The 21,726-nt window shown below is 48.8% G+C and overlaps 1 protein-coding gene across 1 annotated transcript in view; it reads left to right on the top strand.

Moving 5' to 3' along the window:
- Positions 1 to 21,726, top strand: part of DNAH17 (dynein axonemal heavy chain 17) — a 7,556,186-nt gene that overhangs the window by 3,415,678 nt on the left and 4,118,782 nt on the right. Inside the window, exon 28 of the mRNA XM_069201738.1 lies at positions 3,529 to 3,666. Within this exon, the coding sequence (XP_069057839.1) occupies positions 3,529 to 3,666 (138 nt within the window). The remainder of the gene's footprint in view (positions 1 to 3,528; positions 3,667 to 21,726) is intronic.

The raw sequence follows: 21,726 nt of genomic DNA, 5'->3' as shown, positions 1-21,726 counted from the left end.
CTTTATTTTTAGTATAACTGGGTATTGTGTTTTCTTATGATATTGTGCATATGACACTGAGTGGTACTGTAGTAGCTTCACACGTCTCCTAGTTCAGCCTGAGCTGCTTTGCTAAGCTACCATTATCTATCAGCCTAAGCTGCTAGACACCCTATACACTAATAAGGGATAACTGGGCCTGGTGCAAGGTGCAAGTACCCCTTGGTACTCACTACAAGCCAGTCCAGCCTCCTACAAATGCCCAGTGTGATTTAAACTTGGTCCTCACATTCCTCATGTGTGCTCCTTTCAAGCCGCTCCACACTGTCCTCTACGTCTCTTGACCCTTAAAACTGCCCTCTTGATTGCCATCACCTCTGCTCGCAGAGTGAGTGAGCTTCAGGCTCTCTCTATGAAACCACCATTTCTAGCAGTGCATCCTGACAAAGTACCAAGGCTTCATTTCTTCCCAAAGTGTTGACACCTTTTCACATAGACCAATCTATCCCCCTGCCTGCTTTTTACGCACCCCCATATCCACCACTCCCCTGTGCATCACCACCCCAGGGGTGGTGCCCAGAGCTCCTCCAGAGAGTCCCTGGGTTTTGCCATCTTGGATTCCAAGGTGGAGGGGCACTCTGGGAGCATCTGAGTGGCCAGTGCCAGCAGGTGACGTCACAGCCCTCTGCTGATAGGTGCTTACCTGTGTAGCTAACCAGTCTCCCTTTCAGGGCTTTTTAGGGTCTCTCCTCTGGGTGTTTCCTCAGATTCAGAATGCAAGAATCCAGCCAGAATCCTCTGCATCTGCATCCTTTATTTCACCTTCTACAGACAAAATGGCATTTGGACCATCCAGGAACTCTACAAACTGCAACAAAGAAGGTAAGACGACTTCTGCAACATTGTATCTTCAGCTCCTGCCAGCAGCTGCAACTGTTTCCAGGTCGTGCATCCTTGAAGGACTGCCTGTCCTCAGCCTGCACCAGAAGAACCAAGGAATCTCCCTTGAAGTGAAGGAATCACTTCCCTGCTTCAGGAGGCACCCCTCTGCAGCGACGACCTGTGGCTTGGGTCCCCTCTCCTGAAGAAGTGCGTGGATCCAGCAACATGGGTGGTGGACAGAAGTGGTCCCTACGGCCCTGAAGTCCAGCTGTCCAACTTTGGTGGAGGTAAGAGCTTGCCTCCCCACTTAAGACAGTACCCCCGTGCACCGCATGTTTTGCAGTTGCCAAGGCTTGTTGACATCGTTCCATGAAGTTCTTAATGCACTGTGCAGCTCCGTCCCCCAGCACTCTATCATGCGAAGCACTGCTTCCCGAGTGGTTCTCCGGCAGCGTGTGATCATTTTGTGTGGTGCTGCATGGGCCTCCTTTTCCACCTTCTTTGTCCATGTGCTGTGGGACTCCTGTGCGCTCTGCCTGGTCTTCTGAGGGCTCTCTGTCTACCAGATATATCATTACTGAAGGTAAGTAACTTGTACGTTGAAGCCAGGAAAGGGAAGGCGGTGCAGAAACAGACCATCTCATGATGAATAGAGCTCTGCATCAACATCTACTATGCACTGGCCAAAAAGCATCCTCCTTATGGGTTGCAGGCTCGCTCTACCAGGGCTGGGACCACTGGGTTAGCTCGCAGAGTTCCAGTCCTAGATATCTGTCAAGCAGCAACGTGGACTTGCTTGCACATGTTTAGAAAGCACTACTGCCTGGATAGTCAGGTCAGGTGTGACAGTCACTTTCCCCGTTCAGTCCTATATTACTTTATTTTTTCCAATCTGCATTGCAGTCCCACCTCCTGGGAGATATTTCTTGGGTATCTGTTCTAAGGTAAGGAATCTGCGGCTAGAAGTCTCTATCAGATGTTCAAGTTACTTACCTTTGGTAGCAGCTTATCTGGTAGAGACTGTCTAGCCGCACATTCCTTACTGGCTCTCCCATCCTCTGCACTTTGCAAACGGATTTCAAAGTACAGGATTCAACCCTTCTACGGCCCCCGCTTGGCACACCAGTGGTCATTGTTCCTCATTGCTCTATGCTTCTGGCATGGAAAGTCGCTAAAGCAAACCAACTTCAATGTGCTAAGGTGGCGCCTTGTAGGCACCACACACAACACTTGAGGTGGGGGCAATGACATACGGAGCTGAATTATACCACCTACCTTTGTGTGGGGGTACTGTTGATCGAACCTATCCGGATCCAGTCTGATGCCTGGGGAATATTCTAAGGTAAGGACCCTGCGGCTAGATAGAGTCTCAACCAGCTAAGGTGTTACTGAAGGCAAGTAACTTGTTCTTTAACATAGATTACAACTCTTTGAAAACATTGACTGGTATATCTATGTTTAAAAATCCCAAAATGTAAATAAATATTTTCTTTACATGTGTTTTTAAATATGCTGTAAAAGTACCAATTATAGACCTATTGTCTTCTTGGTTGGATGAATTAAAACCAGATAAAATACTCCTCAATTATCGAATTAATTTGGGTGCATTCATACAGGACCTGAATAAAAGTTAGGATTATCTGCGAATAACGATACTACAAATTAACACACCTTGTACAAACAATTCAATCTTAACTGTAGTCTGCAGTCGTCTGTAAAATGGTAATTCTTGTGATTTAGCCTTCTATGCGCACGTATACTTCAGGTTGAGGGTTCTTGGCCCTCCAAACGTATTTTATTTTTACAATCTTGATTGAAATGGTTGATCACTTGTTATGCCTGTGTGTCTACCTCATTGCAGAAATAAAAAAAAATCTTGGTGCCAATTTTGAAGGAAAAAAACTGCCTTTTTTTTTAGAATCTATCATTTTATGCTGAGGGCAATCAACCACTTCATAGATAGAGTAGTTAAATATATAAAGCAAGCCTCCAAAACATTAAATGACAGAAAGGCTTTTAGGGACAAAGGTTTGAATTAGTGTAAACTAGGTGAATAATTGATAAATCTGAAATATTTTGCGGAAATTGGAGTAAATTAAAAAATGTCTTTTTACTTTCAATGTTAGTTTTATATAGCCATGTTTTATGTTAACACATAGGACGCGCAGTCATGGAACTATATTGAATTTTATAGCAATCTTTTGAGTTCTTAAAATACACCTGTGCACATTTGCATAGACTGCTTTGATTACTGAGTAAAATTTTTAGATTTTAGCTGGTTTTAGTATACCATATGTAATGATTCTAATGTTGAATGTATTAAGACATTCAGTTATTTTTGTTATCACATATTTTCTATTCATTCAATAACAACTCTGCGTTATACTGTTAAGGTTTAAAATTCGTGTTTGTCTTTTGCTCATATAGCCAGAAAGGAAGTATTATTGTGCTTGGGATACATTTACCTCTTAGTTTAGGAGCATTACTTACACTTAACAGTTTGCTCAATGTGAACTCAGACGTCAGTTATAGAGCAGTCATTTTGAGAACAAACATTACTTTGAGAAAACGAGTTTAAAACGAATGAATGTTGCAAGAGTGCGCTGATACTGTAACTAGCACATTTGTATTACATACTTTAACTCCTGGACTAAATTTTCTTTCTAGATAATTAAACAGTCTGTAATGGATCTGAAGTTGCAAGCTGAGGACAGCTTTGTACTGAAGATTGTCCAACTGGAAGAACTTCTACAAGTGAGGCATTCTGTGTTTGTAATTGGAAATGCTGGCTGTGGAAAATCTCAGGTGGGTCACATTGCAAGTACATAGACAAATAATAAAAGTACAAAATGGATAAACCCAACAATCAAAACACACTTTTTAAATTGTGTTCGGCCACAGGGATTGGCTTTTTTTAGTGTAAATCTAGTGCACTGATTATGTATTTTTTTGTTTAGTTTTTGTATGCTGCTGTGTGGCACATTAAGTAGTGTTCTTGTACTTGGGGAAATAATCTATTGGTATCTCTTGTTTACACTGAGAGAGAAAAGACCGGCCAGAAAATGATCAGTGTGTACTAGCAAAGACATAAATGGAGATTCAGAAGAGTTCATGATATGGCAGCAGTTTGGAAAATCACAGATAAAATGAAACTAGGAGCCTTCACCTTCCTTTAATGTCCCAGTTTCTTACTGGTAATCTTCAGCTCACAAACCTTATACAACCCACAGACATTGTTTACCTAGCCAACCAAAAATGTTTTACCCAATATGATGCCCCCTCTCTTCCATAATTCTTCAAGAAACAACCTAGCTCCCATTTACACTTGCTGTTTTAGTCAAGCCCAACATCCTCGGGGAGCAGACCAGTGAGGTTTTGTAGAGCACTGGGGGGGACACAAACAGGCAGACAAAACACACCCTCAGCGGCACAGGGGCGGCCGGGTGCAGTGTGCAAAGTAGGCGTCGGGTTTGCTATAGAAAGCAATGGAGGGACCCAGGGGGTCACTTAGGCGATGCAGGCAGGGCACAGGGGGGCTTCTTGGGCCAGCCTCCGACTGGGCTAGGAAGAGGCCGTCTGCTAGTCACTCTTGCACTGGAAGGTGGTTCCTCTCGGTCCTGGGGACTGCAGGTGCAGTGCTTGGTCCAGGCATCAGGTTCCTTGTTGCCAGGCAGTCGCGGTCAGGGGGAGCCTCTGGATCTTCTCTGCATGCGTCGCTGTGGGGGCGCAGGGGGGTCGACTGAGGTTACCCACGTCGTCATAGTCACCTGGGAGTCCTCTCTGCGGTGTTAGTTCTCTGTAGCTCGAGCCGGGGGTGTCGGTGCAGAGTGTGAAGTCTCACGCTTCCGTCAGGAAGAGAGAGTTCTTTGAAAGTTTCTTTAAAGTTGCAAAGTTGTCGAAGTTTTTGAACAGTGCCACTGTTCTCTGGAGTTTCTTCGGGTTCAGGGCAGCCCTCTGAGTCCTCAGAGGTCGCTGGTCCCTGTCGGATGCGTCGCTGTGCAGGTTACTCCAGTATTGGAACTTTCATAGATTCACATGCTTGAATCATTCCCCGTCGTCGAGATGGGATCCTCCGGTGTAATATAAAACCACATTCAATTGCATATAAAGCTCAGAGGCACCAGGTCTCTTAATTTAGTAACATCTCACAGTCATTGTATAAAAAAGGACCAAACCTAAGAGACAATCAATCAGCTCTCACCACCCCTTAGAACCCTCCTGTGAGGAGCTGATTTCCCTCAGATTTTACACCGCACATTGTGCTAAGGAGTCTGCTCTGAGCTCTGCTCAGTTTTTCTCTCAGAAATTCTTTCTGAATGGATTTGGATATTTGCTCTCTTCAGGAATAGTTCAAGGTGGTTCAAACTGACTACCATGTCAGAGACACCTAAGAAAGGGCTCTTTAGAGCTTGTGCCACCTGCATGAACAAAAGGCCGCATGTTGATGATCAGCATAAGGACTGTATTTATTGTCTCTATCCGAGCCATAAACCTAGAGACTGCAAGGTATGTAGAACATTTTCTACCAAGACCCTTAAAGACAGAGAGGGTCGTCTTCTCATCTGGCTCCAGATGTTGAAATCCAGGGACAACCCTGTCTCTGATGAAGACAGGGCTTCTTATTCTGTTTCTGTGGTGAAAACGCCTGTCAAGAGGCAATCTGAAGTTTCTTCAGAGGAGGAGAGGGGGCGGAGCTAGCCTGCCGGCAAGATGGCCATCACTGTGTGAGGCTCTGCCGGACTTAGGCCTTTAAGTCGACATTTCTCCTGATGTGGTGGCCGGGAGCCCTCCAGATTACGGGGGTGTTGTTGCCCGTTGCCGGTTTTCGGCTGCAGGCGAGCCTGTGTGAGAGCGGTGTGAGGCGGGCTCGGCCGTAGGCGGGCCTGCCTGTGGAGACCCGTTCGGCTGTGAGAGCTGCTGCACGCCTTCTCAGGTGCCCGGGAAAGGGCGTCGGGCTCCCGCTGGAGTGGGGCGCAAGGGGAGCGCTGCCTGGTGGGGGACCCTCGGCGGTCTCTTCGGGCTGCGACCCCCTCGAGAGAGATCTGCGCGGGCCGACCTCGGAGTGTGTGGCCTATCGGTGAGTGGCTGCGTGGCCTAGGCGGCTGGGCCTGGTCCTGCCCCGGGAGCGGCGCAGTCCGCGGCGGCGCTGCTTCGACTTGGTGGAGGTTGGCGGGGGCCCCCTGGTTCGGCGCTCTTATTGGGGCGTGGGGGCCCCGTGTTTCGGCGCTGAGGCTCCGTCCAGTGTGACGGAAGACCGTTTTTGCCGATCAAGCGCTCCCTAAGACTGACTGCGGCTCGTTTTTCGCTGATATATCCGGCGAAACTTCGGATACAGCATGGCAGCACTCTGCATTTCTTTACAGACCCGAAGCTGGCGCCCAAGTTTGTTAAAACGCTTCCGTGGCGCTCTGCGACTGAGGGGGCTGGAGATCCTGGCTCGGAGCGGGTGAACCTTAGTGACACTGACTGACTGCCTCTGTGCTGAGGCGCTGCTGGACCCTGACTCCTGTTTGGAGCTGTTGTTGTATTGCTCTTGATTTCCTATTTCGGAGCTGCTATGTCCGTATCTTTGTATTTGTTGCCCTTTGTCCTCTCCGGCCTGTCTGCTCTGCGGATGGACTGGATGGCTAGCTCACGACCCTTAATTATGTTGTGGGCCCCTGAATGCTCTCTTTGGGGGATGCAGAGGGAATCTGCTTTGACCTGTTTGGGGAGGTCTGCGTGGGTGGGGGTGGGTGTATTCTCTGGTTGGTTGTTTATGTGTTGGTTGGAAATATTGCTATTGCCTATTTGTAGTGAATGGATCTGGCAGGCGGCGAGGAGCGGTCCGCTGGCAGGGTGTATGGACGCGTTGCTGGGTCATGGCAGGAGATGATGGTGTCGGTTAACTGCCTTACATGGAATGTGCGTGGCTTGAACGATCAGCGCAAGGTGCGGCTCATGTCTGCTTACCTTCAGCGTCATCATATAGATGTATGTATGCTCCAGGAGACGCATTTGGATGCTTCCATGGTACATCGGCTGAGGGCTGGGTGGATTGGTGAGTGTCATGGTGCGGGGTTCTCGCGATACGCCAGAGGAGTGGCAATTTTGTTACGTAAGGGGCTGCAGTGGCGAACTCATCGAGCAAAAGTGGATCCAGATGGACGCTATGTTTTGTTGAGTGGTACCCTGTTGGACTGGCCCTGTCGGCTGGTGTTGGTGTATGGTCCGAATGTTGATGACCCTGGCTTTTTCTGTTAGGTGTGGCACCTGATTGACTCAATGGGGAGTGGGACTATGATTCGGAGCGAGACCGGGAGAGAGCAACTAGGCCTCGACATTCTGCTGCTGTAGGAAGTTGGCTCTGAATGTACTATTTCAAAGTGAGAAATAGCATGCACAGAGTCCAAGGGTTACCCTTAGAGGTAAGATAGTGGCAAAAAGAGTTAGTTCTAATGCTCTATTTTGTGGTAGTGTGGTCGAGAAGTAGGCTTATCAGAGGGTAGTGTTAAGCATTTGTTGTACACACACAGGCAATAAATGAGGAACACACACTCAAAGACAATTCCAGGCCAATAGGTTTTTATATAGAAAAATATCTTTTCTTAGTTTATTGTAAGAACCACAGGTTCAAGATTTACAAACAATACTTTAAATGAGAGGTATTTCACTCAGGTATCTTAGGAACTTTGAATTATCACAATAGCATGTACAGTTGTGGCAGAAAATGGCAATAAGCTATTTTAAAAGTGGACACTGCAAAAATCAACAGTTCCTCGGGGAGGTAAGTAATTGTTAAGTTCACAGGTAAGTAAAACACTTACAGGGTTCAAAGTTGGGTCCAAGGTAGCCCACCGTTGGGGGTTCAAGGCAACCCCAAAGTTACCACACCCGCAGCTCAGGGCCGGTCAGGTGCAGAGGTCAAAGTGGTGCCCAAAACACATAGACTTCAATGGAAATAGGGGTGCCCCGGTTCCAGTCTCCCAGCAGGTAAGTACCCGTGACTTCGGAGGGCAGACCAGGGGGGTTTTGTAGGGCACTGGGGGGGACACAAGCAGGCACAGAAAGTACACCCTCAGCGGCATTGGGGCGGCCGGGTGCAGAGTGCAAACAGGCGTCGGGTTTTCAATAGGATTCAATGGGGAGACCCAGGGGTCTCTTCAGCGATGCAGGCAGGCACAGGGGGAGCTCCTCTGGGTAGCCACCACCTGGGTTAGGCAGAGTGTTGCCTGGGGGTCGCTCCTCCACTGGAGTTCAGTTCCTTCAGGTCCTGGGGGCTGCGGGTACAGTGTGGTTTCCAGGCGTCGGGTTCCTTGAAGCAGGCAGTCGCAGTCAGGGGGAGGCTCTGGATTTCCTCTGCAGGCGTCGCTGTGGGGAATCAGGGGGGTCAACTCTGGCTACTCACAGGCTCGCAGTCGCCGGGGAGTCCTCCCTGTAGAGTTAGTTTTCGGCAGGTCGAGCCGGGGGTGTGTCAGGTGCAGAGTGGAAAGTCATAAACGAACTCCACAGCACCATAATGGCTACTCTGAAAAATGGGAAGGTTGGTATCAAACTTCTCAGCAGAATAAATGCACACTGATGCCAGTGTACATTTTATTGTGAAATACACCCCAAAGGGCATCTTAGAGATGCCCCCTGAAAACATACCGGACTTCTAGTGTGGGCTGAATAGTTTTGCCAGCCTGCCACACACCAGACATGTTGCTGGCCACATGGGGAGAGTGCCTTTGTCACTCTGTGTCCAGGAACAAAGCCTGTACTGGGTGGAGGTGCTTCTCACCTCCCCCTGCAGGAACTGTAACACCTGGCGGTGAGCCTCAACGGCTCACCGCCTTTGTTACAGCACCACAGGGCATCCCAGCTAGTGGAGATGCCCGCCCCCTCCGGCCACGGCCCCACTTTTGGCAGCAAGGCCGGAGGAGATAATGAGAAAAACAAGGAGGAGTCACTGGCCAGTCAGGACAACCCCTAAGGTGTCCTGAGCTGAGGTGACTCTGACTTTTAGAAATCCTCCATCTTGCAGATGGAGGATTCCCCCAATAGGATTAGGGATGTGCCCCCCTCCCCTCAGGGAGGAGGCACAAAGAGGGTGTAGCCACCCTCAGGGCTAGTAGCCATTGGCTACTAATCCTCAGACCTAAACACACCCCTAAATTGAGTATTAAGGGGGCCCAGAACCTAGGAAAACAGATTCCTGCAACCTGAAGACGAAGAAGGACTGCTGACCTGAAGCCCTGCAGAGAAGACGGAGACACCAACTGCTTTGACCCCAGCCCCACCGGCCTGTCTCCCCACTACGAGAAAAACTGCAACAGCGACGCGTCCCCCAGGGTCCAGCGACCTCTGAAGCCTCAGAGGACTACCCTGCATCTAAAAGGACCAAGAACTCCCGAGGACAGCGGCCCTGTTCCAAAGAAACTACAACTTGCAACAAAGAAACAACTTTTAAAGGACTCCACGTTTCCCGCCGGAAGTGTGAGACTTTCCGCTCTGCACCGACACCCTCGGCTCGACCTGCAGAGAAACAACACTACAGGGAGGACTCCCCGGCGACTGCAAGCCCGTGAGTAGCCAGAGTTGACCCCCCTGAGCCCCTACAGCAATGCCTGCAGAGGGAATCCAGAGGCTCCCCCTGACCGCGACTGCCTGCTTCCAAGAACCCGATGCCTAGTAAAGACACTGCACCCGCAGCCCCCAGGACCTGAAGGATCCGACCTCCAGTGCAGAAGCGACCCCCAGGTGGCCCTCTCCCTTGCCCAGGTGGTGGCTACCCTGAGGAGCCCCCCCCCCCTTGCCAGCCAGCATCGCTGAAGAGACCCCTGGGTCTCCCATTGAAACCTATTGCAAACCCGACGCCTGTTTGCACACTGCACCTGGCCGCCGCCGTGCCGCTGAGGGTGTACTTTCTTTGCTGACCTGTGTCCCCCCCCCGGTGCCCTACAAAACCCCCCTGGTCTGCCCTCCGAAGTCGGGGGTACTTAGCTGCTGGCAGACTGGAACCGGGGCACCCCCTTCTCCATTGAAGCCTATGCGTTTTGGGCACCACTTTGACCTCTGCACCTGACCGGCCCTGAGCTGCTGGTGTGGTAAGTTTGGGGTTGCCCTGAACCCCCAACGGTGGGCTATCTTGGACCCAACTTTGAACCCTGTAGGTGTTTTACTTACCTGCAAAACTAACCAATACTTACTTCCCCCAGGAACTGTTGAAAATTGCCCTGTGTCTAGTTTTAAACTAGCTTATTGCCATTTTTGCTAAAACTGTCCATGGTATTGTGTTGATTCAAAGTTCCTAAGATACCTGAGTGAAATACCTTTCATTTGAAGTATTACTTGTAAATCTTGAACCTATGGTTCTAAAAATAAACTAAGAAAATATATTTTTCTATATAAAAACCTACTGGCCTGGAATTGTCTTTGAGTGTGTGTTCCTCATTTATTGCCTGTATGTGTACAACAAATGCTTAACACTACCCTCTGATAAGCCTACTGCTCGACCACACTACCACAAAATAGAGCATTAGAATTATCTCTTTTTGCCACTATCTTACCTCTAAGGGGAACCCTTGGACTCTGTGCATGCTATTTATTACTTTGAAATAGCACATACAGAGCCAACTTCCTACATTGGTGGATCAGCGGTGGGGTACAAGACTTTCATTTTCTGGACTACTGAGCCAATACCTGATCACATGACTAAATTCCAAAAATTGTCATTAGAAACAGATTTTTGAAATTTGAGCTATTTTTCTAAATTTTTAAAAGTCCTGCTAGGGCCTTGTGTTAGCATTTCTTTTAGAGTGTAAACGTTTGTAAAAGTTTGGATTTAAGTTCTAGAAGTAGTTTTTAGATTCTTAAAAAGTAATCGCAACTTTTAGAGAAATAATGTCTAGCACAGATGAGATGGTAGTGGAACTCAACCTCACCCCTTACCTGCATCTAAGGATGTCAGAGTTAAGGTCTCTCTGTAAGCTAAAAAAGATAAAAACTGGGTCCGACCCTACCAAACTAAAGCTCCAGGAGCTTTGGGCAGAGTTCACAAGGGACCACCCCTCTGAGGATAATCCCTCAAATGGGGAAGTTAGTGAACAGGAGGATGTTTTCCCCCTTCTGTCCTAAATAGGGAAGACAGGGTTCCCAGAACCCTGACTCCACAAATCAGAGTCAGAGAGACTGGTTCTTCCATAGGGGAGTCCAGTACCTCTGAAAGCATTGAGGGCAGCCTCAATGAAGAGGACCTCCTGTAAGCCAGGATGGCCAAAATATTGGCTTTGGAGAAGCAGCTCCTAGCCATAGAAAGAGAAAGAAAAGAGATGGGTTTAGCTCCCATCAGTGGTGGCAGCAACATAAATAGGGTCAGAGAGAATACTGACATCCTAAAAATCCCCAAATGGATTGTAACAAAATCTTGCCACTATCTTACCTCTTAGGGGAACCCTTGGACTCTGTGCATGCTATTTCTTACTTTGAAATAGTACATACAGAGCCAACTTCCTACATTGGTGGATCAGCGGTGGTGTACAAGACTTTGCATTTGCTCGAGTACTCAGCCATATACCTGATCACATGACTAAATTCCAAAAATTGTCATTAGAAACTGATTTTTTAAATTTTAGCTATTTTTCTAAATTTTTAAAAGTCCTTCTAGGGCCTTCTGTTAGTCCCTGTTAGCATTTCTTTTAGAGTTTAAAAGTTTTGTAAAAGTTTGAATTAAGTTCTAGAGATAGTTTTAGATTCTTAACAAGTATCCCAACTTTTAGAAACAAAATGTCTTCAGAAGAGTTAGTGATGGAACTCAACCTCACCCCTTACCTGCATCTTAGGATGTCAGAGTTAAGGTCTCTCTGTAAAATCAAAAAGATAAAGACTGGTTCAAACCCTACCAAAGTACAGCTCCAGGAGCTCTTGGCAGAGTTTTCTAAAAACAACCCCTCTGATGATGCCTTCACTGAGGGGGACACTAGTGAGTTGGAGGAACTCCCACCTCCAACCCTAGATAGAGAGACCAGGGTTCCTCCAACCCCGACTTCAAGTGTGATAGTCAGAGATGCTGCTTCTCTCACAGGAGGGTCCAGCAAGTCTGGAAGCATTGAGGACAGCCTCAATGAAGATGACCTCCTGCTAGCCAGGTTGGCCAAAAGATTGGCTTTGGAAAGACAGATCCTAGCCATAGAAAGGGAAAGACAAGAGATGGGCTTAGGTCCCAACAATGGTGGCAGTAATATAAATAGGGTCAGAGATTCTCCTGACATGCTAAAAATCCCTAAAGGGATTGTAACTAAATATGAAGATGGTGGTGACATCACCAAATGGTTCACAGCTTTTGAGAGGTTTTGTGCAACCAGAAAGGTAAACAAATCTCACTGGAGTGCTCTCCTTTGGGAAATGTTCACTTGAAAGTGTAGGGATAGACTCCTTACACTCTCTGGAAAAGATGCAGAATCCTATGACCTCATGAAGGCTACCCTGATTGAGGGCTTTGGATTCTCAGCTGAGGAGTACAGGATTAGGTTCAGGGGGGCTCAAAAATCCTCGAGCCAGACCTGGGTTGATTGTGTTGACTTCTCAGTCAAAACATTGGATGGTTGGATTAATGGCAGTGGTGTAAGTGATTATTATGGACTGTACAATCTGTTTATAAAAGAACACCAGTTAAGTCATTGTTTCAGTGATAAACTGCATCAGCATCTGGTAGACCTCAGACCAATTTCTTCCCAAGAATTGGGAAAGAAGGCGGACCATTGGGTCAAGACTAGGGTGAACAAGACTTCCACAGGGGTGACCAAAAGAAAGGGGTCACAAAGACTCCCCAGGGGAAGAGTGTTGAGACATCCAAGGGAAAAAGTAAAGAGTCTTCTACAGGGCCCTAAAAACCTGCTCAGGAGGGAGGGTCCAAAACCTCCTCACAATCCAATTTTGGGTACAAGGGTAAAAACTTTGATCCCAAGAAGGCCTGGTGTTGTAGCTGTAATCAGCAGGGACACCAAACTGGAGACAAGGCCTGTCCCAAGAAAGGTTCCACTTCAAACTCTACTCCAGTTAGCACTGAAATAGCCAGTCTCCAGGTGGGATCAACAGTGTGCCCAGAGCAAATCAGGGTTCACACTGAAGCTACATTAGTTTCTGAGGGTGGGGTGGATTTAGCCACACTGGCTGCCTGGCCCCCTAATATGCCAAAATACAGGCAGCAACTCTTAATTAATGGGATTAGTGTAGAAGGCCTGAGGGATACAGGTGCCAGTGTCACCATGGTGACAGAGAAACTGGTTTCCCCATGTCAATTCCTGGCTGAAAAAACTTATACAGTCACCAGCGCTGACAATCAGACTAAAGTACATCCCATGGCTATGGTAACTTTAGAATGGGGAGGGGTCAAAGGCCTGAAACAGGTAGTGGTCTCCTCAAATATCCCTGTAGACTGTTTGCTTGGAAATGACCTGGAGTCCTCAGCATGGGCTGAGGTAGAACTCAAAACCCATGCAGCCATGCTGGGTATCCCTGAACTGGTGTGTGTCAAGACAAGGGCACAGTGCAAGGCTCAGGGTGAAAAAGTGGTGTTGGAGCCTGGAATAATGGCCCAACTCTCCAAGAGGAAAGGAAAGATGACTGGGGAACCAGCTTCAACACAAAAAAAGAAAGGGAACCTCTCTTCCCAGGAAGAAGTTCTGCCCTCTGAGGGAACTGAGCCCATAGAGTTGGAACCTTATCAAGTTGAACCCTTAGGCCCAGGGGGACCCACAAGGGAACAGTTGTGTAAGGGGCAAGAAACATGTCCCTCTCTTGAAGGCCTTAGGCAGCAAGCTGCTGAAATGACCAAAGGAAAAATCACTGGAACACATGAAGTCTCTTGGGAAGATGGACTCCTCTACACTGAGGCAAGAGATCCCAAACCTGGTGCCACTAGGAGAGTGGTAGTGCCTCAGGAGTTTAGGAAGTTCATTCTGACGTTAGCTCATGATATTCCACTTGCTGGGCATTTGGGACAAACCAAGACTTGAGAAAGGTTAGTTAACCATTTCTATTGGCCCAACATGTCCCAGAAAGTAAAGGAGTTTTGTGTCTCCTGTGCCACCTGTCAAGCCAGTGGTAAGACAGGTGGACACCCAAAGGCCCCCCTCATTCCACTTCCAGTGGTGGAGGTCCCCTTTGAAAGAGTGGGTGTGGACATAGTGGGTCCACTTTAACCTCCCACAGCCTCAGTGAACCAGTATATCCTAGTGGTAGTGGATCATGCCACTAGGTACCCTGAAGCAATTCCCCTTATGCCCACTACTGCCACTGCAGTAGCTAAAGCACTCATTGGTATCTTTACCAGAGTGGGATTTCCTAAGGAGGTGGTGTCTGACAGGGGTACCATCTTCATGTCAGCATACCTGTAGGAGGCTGGCCTGGCTTGTAGTGGGTACCAAGGGGTACTTACACTCTGTACCAGGTCCAGTTATCCCTTATTAGTGTAGAAGAGGTGTTTCTAGCAGCTTAGACTGATAGAAGGTAGCTATAGCAGAGCAGCTTAGGCTGAACTAGGAGACATGCAAAGCTCCTACTATACCACTGGTTTCATATGCACAATATCATAAGAAAACACAATACACAGATATACTAAAAATAAAGGTACTTTATTTTTATGTTAATATGCCAAAAGCATCTCAGTGAGTACCCTCAGTATGAGGATGCCAAATATACACAAGCTATATGTACACAGTACCAAAAATATGCAGTAATAGCAAAAGGAAGTAATGCAAGCAATGTAAAGTTACAGTAGATTGCAATAGGAGCACATAGGTATAGGGGCAACACAAACCATATACTCCAAAAGTGGAATGCGAACCACAAATGGACCCCAAACCTATGTGAGCTTGTAGAGGGTCGCTGGGACTATAAGAAAACAGTGAGGGTTAGAAAAATAGCCCACCCCAAGACCCTGAAAAGTAGGTGTAAAGTGCACCTATAACCCCCAGAGAGCACAGAAGTCGTGATAGGGGAATTCTGCAAGGAAGACCAACACCAGCAATGCAACAACAATGGATTTCCTGACGAGAGTACCTGTGGAACAAGGGGACCAAGTCCGAGAGTCACGATCAAGTCGGGAGTGGGCAGATGCCCAGGAAATGCCAGCTGAGGGTGCAAAGAAGCTGCCACTGGATGGTAGAAGCTGTGGATTCTGCAAGAACGAAGAGGGCTAGAAACTTCCCCTTTGGAGAATGCATGTCCCACGTCGTGAAGAAGCTTGCAGAGGTGTTCCCACGCAGAAAGGCCACAAACAAGCCTTGCTAGCTGCAATGGTCACGGTTAGGGTTTTTGGATGCTGCTGTGGCCCAGGAGGGACCAGGATGACACCAATTGCGTGAGGAGACAGAGGGGGTGTTTAGCAAGTAAGGGAGCCCTCACTGAAGCAGGCAGCACCCGCAGAAGTACTGGAACAGGCACTTAGAAGAGGAGTGAACCGGAGTCCACGCTTAAGTCACAAAAGGGAGTCCCACGACGCCGGAGGACAACTCAGAAGGTTGTGCACTGCAGGTTAGAGTGTCGGGGACCCAGGCTTGGCTGGGCACGAAGAAAATCCTGGAAGAGTACACAGGAGCCGGAGCAGCTGCAAATCCCGCGGTACTCAGCAATGCAGTCTAGCGTGGGGAGGCAAGGACTTACCTCCACCAAACTTGGACTGAAGAGTCACTGGACTGTGGGAGTCACTTGGACAGAGTTGCTGAGTTCCAGGGACCATGCTCGTTGTGCTGAGAGGAGACCCAGAGGACCGGTGATGCAGTCTTTTGTTGCCTGCGGTTGCAGGGGGAAGATTCAGTCGACCCACGGGAGATTTCTTCAGAGCTCCTGGTGCATAAAGGAGGCAGGCTACCCCCAGAGCATGCACCACCAGAAAACAGTCGAGAAGGCGGCAGGATCAGCGATACAAGGTTGCAGTAGTCATCTTTGCTAGTTTGTTGCGGTTTTAGAGGCGTCCTGAGCAGTCAGCGGTTGATCCTTTGGCAGAAGGTGAAGAGAGAGATGCAGAGGAACTCTGATGAGCACTTGCATTCGTTATCTGAAAAATTCCCCAAAGCAGAGACCCTAAATAGCCAGAAAAGGAGGTTTGGCTACCTAGGAAGGAGGATAGGCTAGTAACACAGGTAAGAGACTATCAGAAGGAGTCTCTGACTTCACCTGATGGCACTGGCCACTCAGAGCAGTCCAGTGTGCCAGCAACACCTCTTTTTCCAAGATGACAGAGGTCTGGAGCACACTGGAGGAGCTCTGGGCACCTCCCCTGGGAGGTGCAGGTCAGGGGAGTTGTCACTCCCCTTTCCTTTGTCCAGTTTCGCGCCAGAGCAGGGCTGGGGGATCCCTGAACCGGTGTAGACTGGCTTATGCAGAGATGGGCACCATCTGTGCCCATCAAAGCATTTCCAGAGGCTGGGGGAGGCTACTCCTCCCCAGCCCTGACACCTTTTTCCAAAGGGAGAGGGTGTAACACCCTCTCTCTGAGGAAGTCCTTTGTTCTGCCTTCCTGGGCCAGGCCTGGCTGGACCCCAGGAGGGCAGAAACCTGTCTGAGGGGTTGGCAGCAGCAGCAGCTGCAGTGAAACCCCGGGAAAGGTAGTTTGGCAGTACCCGGGTCTGTGGTACAGACTCGGGGGATCATGGAATTGTCTCCCCAATGCCAGAATGGCATTGGGGTGACAATTCCATGATCTTAGACATGTTACATGGCCATGTTCTGAGTTACCATTGTGACGCTATACATATGTCGTGACATATGTATAGTGCACGCGTGTAATGGTGTCCCTGCACTCACAAAGTCCGGGGAATTTGCCCTGAACAATGTGGGAGCACCTTGGCTAGTGCCAGGGTGCTCACACACTAAGTAACTTAGCACCCAACCTTTACCAGGTAAAGGTTAGACATATAGGTGACTTATAAGTTACTTAAGTGCAGTGGTAAATGGCTGTGAAATAACATGGACGTTATTTCACTCAGGCTGCAATGGCAGGCCTGTGTAAGAATTGTCAGAGCTCCCTATGGGTGGCAAAAGAAATGCTGCAGCCCATAGGGATCTCCTGGAACCCCAATACCCTGGGTACCTCAGTACCATATACTAGGGAATTATAAGGGTGTTCCAGTATGCCAATGTAAATTGGTGAAATTGGTCACTAGCCTGTTAGTGACAATTTGGAAAGAAATGAGAGAGCATAACCACTGAGGTTCTGGTTAGCAGAGCCTCAGTGAGACAGTTAGTCATAACACAGGTAACACATACAGGGCACACTTATGAGCACTGGGCCCTGGCTGGCAGGGTCCCAGTGACACATAGAACTAAAACAACATATATACAGTGAAATATGGGGGTAACATGCCAGGCAAGATGGTACTTTCCTACAGTCATTGAGCACTCTGACAGCCCCTGGGCTAGCCCAGTGGTCTTAGGGGGTCATTCACCACCAGGGCCGGGGACCACGGAAGCACCGCCAACAGGCTGGCGGTGCTTCCAGGGCCATTCTGACCGCGGCGGTAAAGCCGCGGTCAGAAAAGGGGAACCGGCGGTTTCCCGCCGGTTTTCCCCTGGCCCAGGGAATCCTCCTTGGCGGCGCTGCTTGCACCCCTCACAGAACATACCTCCAAGAAAATGCCTAAGAAGGTAAACTGGACTATAGAATGCCAACAGGCCTTTGACACCCTGAAACAAGCTATGTGCACAGCACCAGTTCTGAAAGCTCCAGATTACTCCAAGCAGTTCATTGTGCAGACTGATGCCACTGAACATGGGATAGGGGCAGTTTTGTCCCAAACAAATGATGATGGCCTTGACCAGCCTGTTGCTTTCATTAGCAGGAGGTTACTCCCCAGGGAGCAGCGTTGGAGTGCCATTGTGAGGGAGGCTTTTGCTGTAGTTTGGTCCCTGAAGAAACTGAGACTATACCTCTTTGGTACTCACTTTGTAGTTCAAACTGACCACAGACCTCAGATGGCTTATGCAAATGAAAGGTGAAAATCCAAAACTATTGAGATGGTCCATCTCCCTACAGGGAATGGACTTTATAGTGGAACACAGACCTGGGACTGCCCATGCCAATGCAGATGGCCTTGACAGGTTCTTCCACTTAGAAAATGAAGACTCTCTTGGGGAAGGTTAGTCTCATCCTCTTTCGTTTGGGGGGGGGCTGTGTAAGGAAATGCCTCCTTGGCATTTTTACCCCCTGACATTTTGGCTTTGCTGATGCCAAGTTATGATTTGAAAGTGTGCTGAGGCCTGCTAATCAGGCCCCAGCACCAGTGTTCTTTCCCTAACCTGTACCTTTGTTTCAACAATTGGCACACCCTGGCATCCAGGTAAGCCCCTTGTAACTGGTACCACTGGTACCAAGGGCCCTGATGCCAGGGAAGGTCTCTAAGGGCTGCAGCATGTCTTATGCCACCCTGGAGACCCCTCACTCAGCACAGACACACTGCTTGCCAGCTTGCGTGTGCTGGTGGGGAGAAAATGACTAAGTCGACATGGCACTCCCCTCAGGGTGCCATGCCAACCTCACACTGCCTATGGCATAGATAAGTCACCCATCTAGCAGGACTTACAGCCCTAAGTCAGGGTGCACTATACCACAGGTGAGGGCATTGGTGCATGAGCACTATGCCCCTACAGTGTCTAAGCAAAACCTTAGACATTGTAAGTGCAGGGTAGTGATAAGAGTCTGGGAGACTGTCAAACACGAACTTCACAGCATCATAATGGCTACACTGAAAACTGGGAAGTTTGGTATCAAACGTCTCAGCACAATAAATGCACACTGATGCCAGTGTACATTTTATTGTGAAATACATCCAGAGGGCATCTTAGAGATGCCCCCTGAAAACATACCCGACTTCCAGTGTGGGCTGATTAGTTCTACGAGGTGTCCTAAGTAAACCAAGATCATTCTGGCATTGGGGAGACAATTCCATGATCCCCCGAGTCTCTAGCTCAGACCCGGGTACTGCCAAACTACCTTTCCCGGGGTTTCACTGCAGCTGCTGCTGCTGCCAACCCGACAGGTTTCTGCCCTCCTGGGGTCCAGCCAGGCATGGCCCAGGAAGGCAGAACAAAGGACTTCCTCAGAGAGAGGGTGTTACACCCTCTCCCTTTGGAAAAAGGTGTCAGGGCTGGGGAGGAGTAGCCTCCCCCAGCCTCTGGAAATGCTTTGATGGGCACAGATGGTGCCCATCTCTGCATAAGCCAGTCTGCACCGGTTCAGGGATCCCTCAGCCCTGCTCTGGCGCGAAACTGGAGAAAGGAAAGGGGAGTGACCACTTCCCTGACCTGCACCTCCCCTGGGATGTGCCCAGAGCTCCTCCAGTGTGCTCCAGACCTCTGCCATCTTGGAAACAGAGGTGCTGCTGGCACACTGGACTGCTCTGAGTGGCCAGTGCCTGCAGGTGACGTCAGAGACTCCTTCTGATAGGCTCCTTCAGGTGTTGCTAGCCTATCCTCTCTCCTAAGTAGCCAAACCCTATTTTCTGGCTATTTAGGGTCTCTGCTTTGGGGAATTCCTTAGATAACGAATGCAAGAGCTCATCAGAGTTCCTCTGCATCTTTCTCTTCACCTTCTGCCAAGGAATCGACTGCTGACCGCGCTGGAAGCCTGCAAAACTGCAACAAAGTAGCAAAGACGACTACTGGAACCTTGTAACGCTGATCCTGCCGCCTTCTCGACTGTTTTCCTGGTGGTGCATGCTGTGGGGGTAGTCTGCCTCCTCTCTGCACTAGAAGCTCCGAAGAAATCTCCCGTGCGTCGATGGAATCTTCCCCCTGCAACCGCAGGCACCAAAGAACTGCATCACCGGTCCTCTGGGTCTCCTCTCAGCACGACGAGCGAGGTCCCTTGAACTCAGCAACTCTGTCCAAGTGACTCCCACAGTCCAGTGACTCTTCAGTCCAAGTTTGGTGGAGGTAAGTCCTTGCCTCCCCACGCCAGACTGCATTGCTGGGAACCGCGTGTTTGGCAGCTACTCCGGCTCCTGTGCACTCTTCGAGGATTTCCTTTGTGCACAGCCAAGCCTGGGTCCCCGGCACTCTAACCTGCATTGCACAACCTCCTGAGTTGTCCTCCGGCGGTGTGGGACTCTCTTGTGCAACTTTGGGTGAGCACTGATTCACTCCACTTTGTAGTGCCTTTTCCGGCACTTCTCCGGGTGATGCTTGCTTCTGACTGGGCTCCTTGTCTTGCTGGACGCCCCCTCTGTCTCCTCATGCAATTGGTGACATCCTGGTCCCTCCTGGGCCACAGCAGCATCCAAAAACCCTAACCAAGATCTTTGCAGCTAGCAAGGCTTTTTTGCGGTCTTTCTGCGGGAAAACACTTCTGCACGACTCTTCACGACGTGTGACATCCATCCTCCAAAGGGGAAGTTTCTAGCCCTTGTCGTTCTTGCAGAATCCTCAGCTTCTACCATCCGGTGGCAGCTTCTTTGCACCCACAGCTGGCATTTCCTGGGCATCTGCCCACTCCCGACTTGATCGTGACTTTTGGACTTGGTCCCCTTGTTCCACAGGTACTCTCGTCTGGAAATCCATTGTTGTTGCATTGCTGGTGTTGGTCTTTCCTGCAGAATTCCCCTATCACGACTTCTGTGCTCTTTGGGGAACTTAGGTGCACTTTGCACCCACTTTTCAGGGTCTTGGGGTGGGCTATTTTTCTAACCCTCACTGTTTCCTTACAGTCCCAGCGACCCTCTACAAGGTCACATAGGTTTGGGGTCCATTCGTGGTTCGCATTCCACTTCTAGAGTATATGGTTTGTGTTGCCCCTATCCCTATGTGCCCCCATTGCATTCTATTGTGACTATACATTGTTTGCACTGTTTTCTATTGCTATTACTGCATATTTTGGTATTGTGTACATATATCTTGTGTATATTTGCTATCCTCATACTGAGGGTACTCACTGAGATACTTCTGATGGATACAACTACCTGTGGATTCCTCACCTAATGAATACTCCCATGGCGCCAGCATTCGACGGAAATCTTCTTACTAGTCTCTGCACGTCGACGAGGACGTCACTCTAGCCCACGCGACGCCGTCTGACGTCATACAGGCAATAAGAGGTCCTCGACGACGTGCCGACGTCAGTACCAATCATTTTTTACGTGCATGAGAACAACCAGGCAATGCAATGAAAGAGCAAGGCAACATCCCATTACATTGTAAAAATACACAACATTGCATGAATAACTGTAAATCTTTTATATATATATATAACTCTCTCTTTTTAAAATATATATACACATCAAGTATATACACAAAGATATATACATATATACATATATATAAATATAATAAATACAACATCTATTGCACCCTCAAAGACCAAGAGGAGCGTACTCAAGGATTACTTGGTAAGACCAGAAAGGCAACAGGGAGGCGGGTGGGACCGTGAGGAATCCACAGGTAGCTAATGTATCCGAAAAGTCGTTACCGAAGGTAAGTAACTCGTTCTTCTGATGGATACAACTACCTGTGGATTCCTCACCTAATGAATAGAGTCCCAAAGCAGTACCACGCCCGGCGGTGGGTGCCTAAATGGTCAAACCAAGAAATCCTGCAGCACTGACCGTGCAAAATGGCCGTCCCTTCTAACCTCAGAATCCAAACAGTAATGTTTTGCAAAAGTGTGAAGGGACGACCAAGTTGCGGCCTTGCAGATGTCGACCACAGGAACACCTCTGGCCAAGGCCGAAGTGGCCGACTTAGCTCTGGTGGAATGAGCTCTAATGCCCTCAGGAGGATCCTTCTTTGCCAAAGAGTAACAGATTTTAATGCAAAGAACAACCCACCTGGATAGTGTTCTCTTGTGGACTGCCTTTCCTCTCCTCTTGCCCACGTATCCAATAAATAGCTGATCCTCCAGCCTGAAATCCT

The sequence above is a fragment of the Pleurodeles waltl genome, chromosome 7 (assembly GCF_031143425.1).
Source record: "Pleurodeles waltl isolate 20211129_DDA chromosome 7, aPleWal1.hap1.20221129, whole genome shotgun sequence".
In the NCBI taxonomy this organism is placed as follows: Eukaryota; Metazoa; Chordata; class Amphibia; order Caudata; family Salamandridae; genus Pleurodeles; species Pleurodeles waltl.
This window is presented reverse-complemented; position numbering and strand designations above follow the sequence as displayed.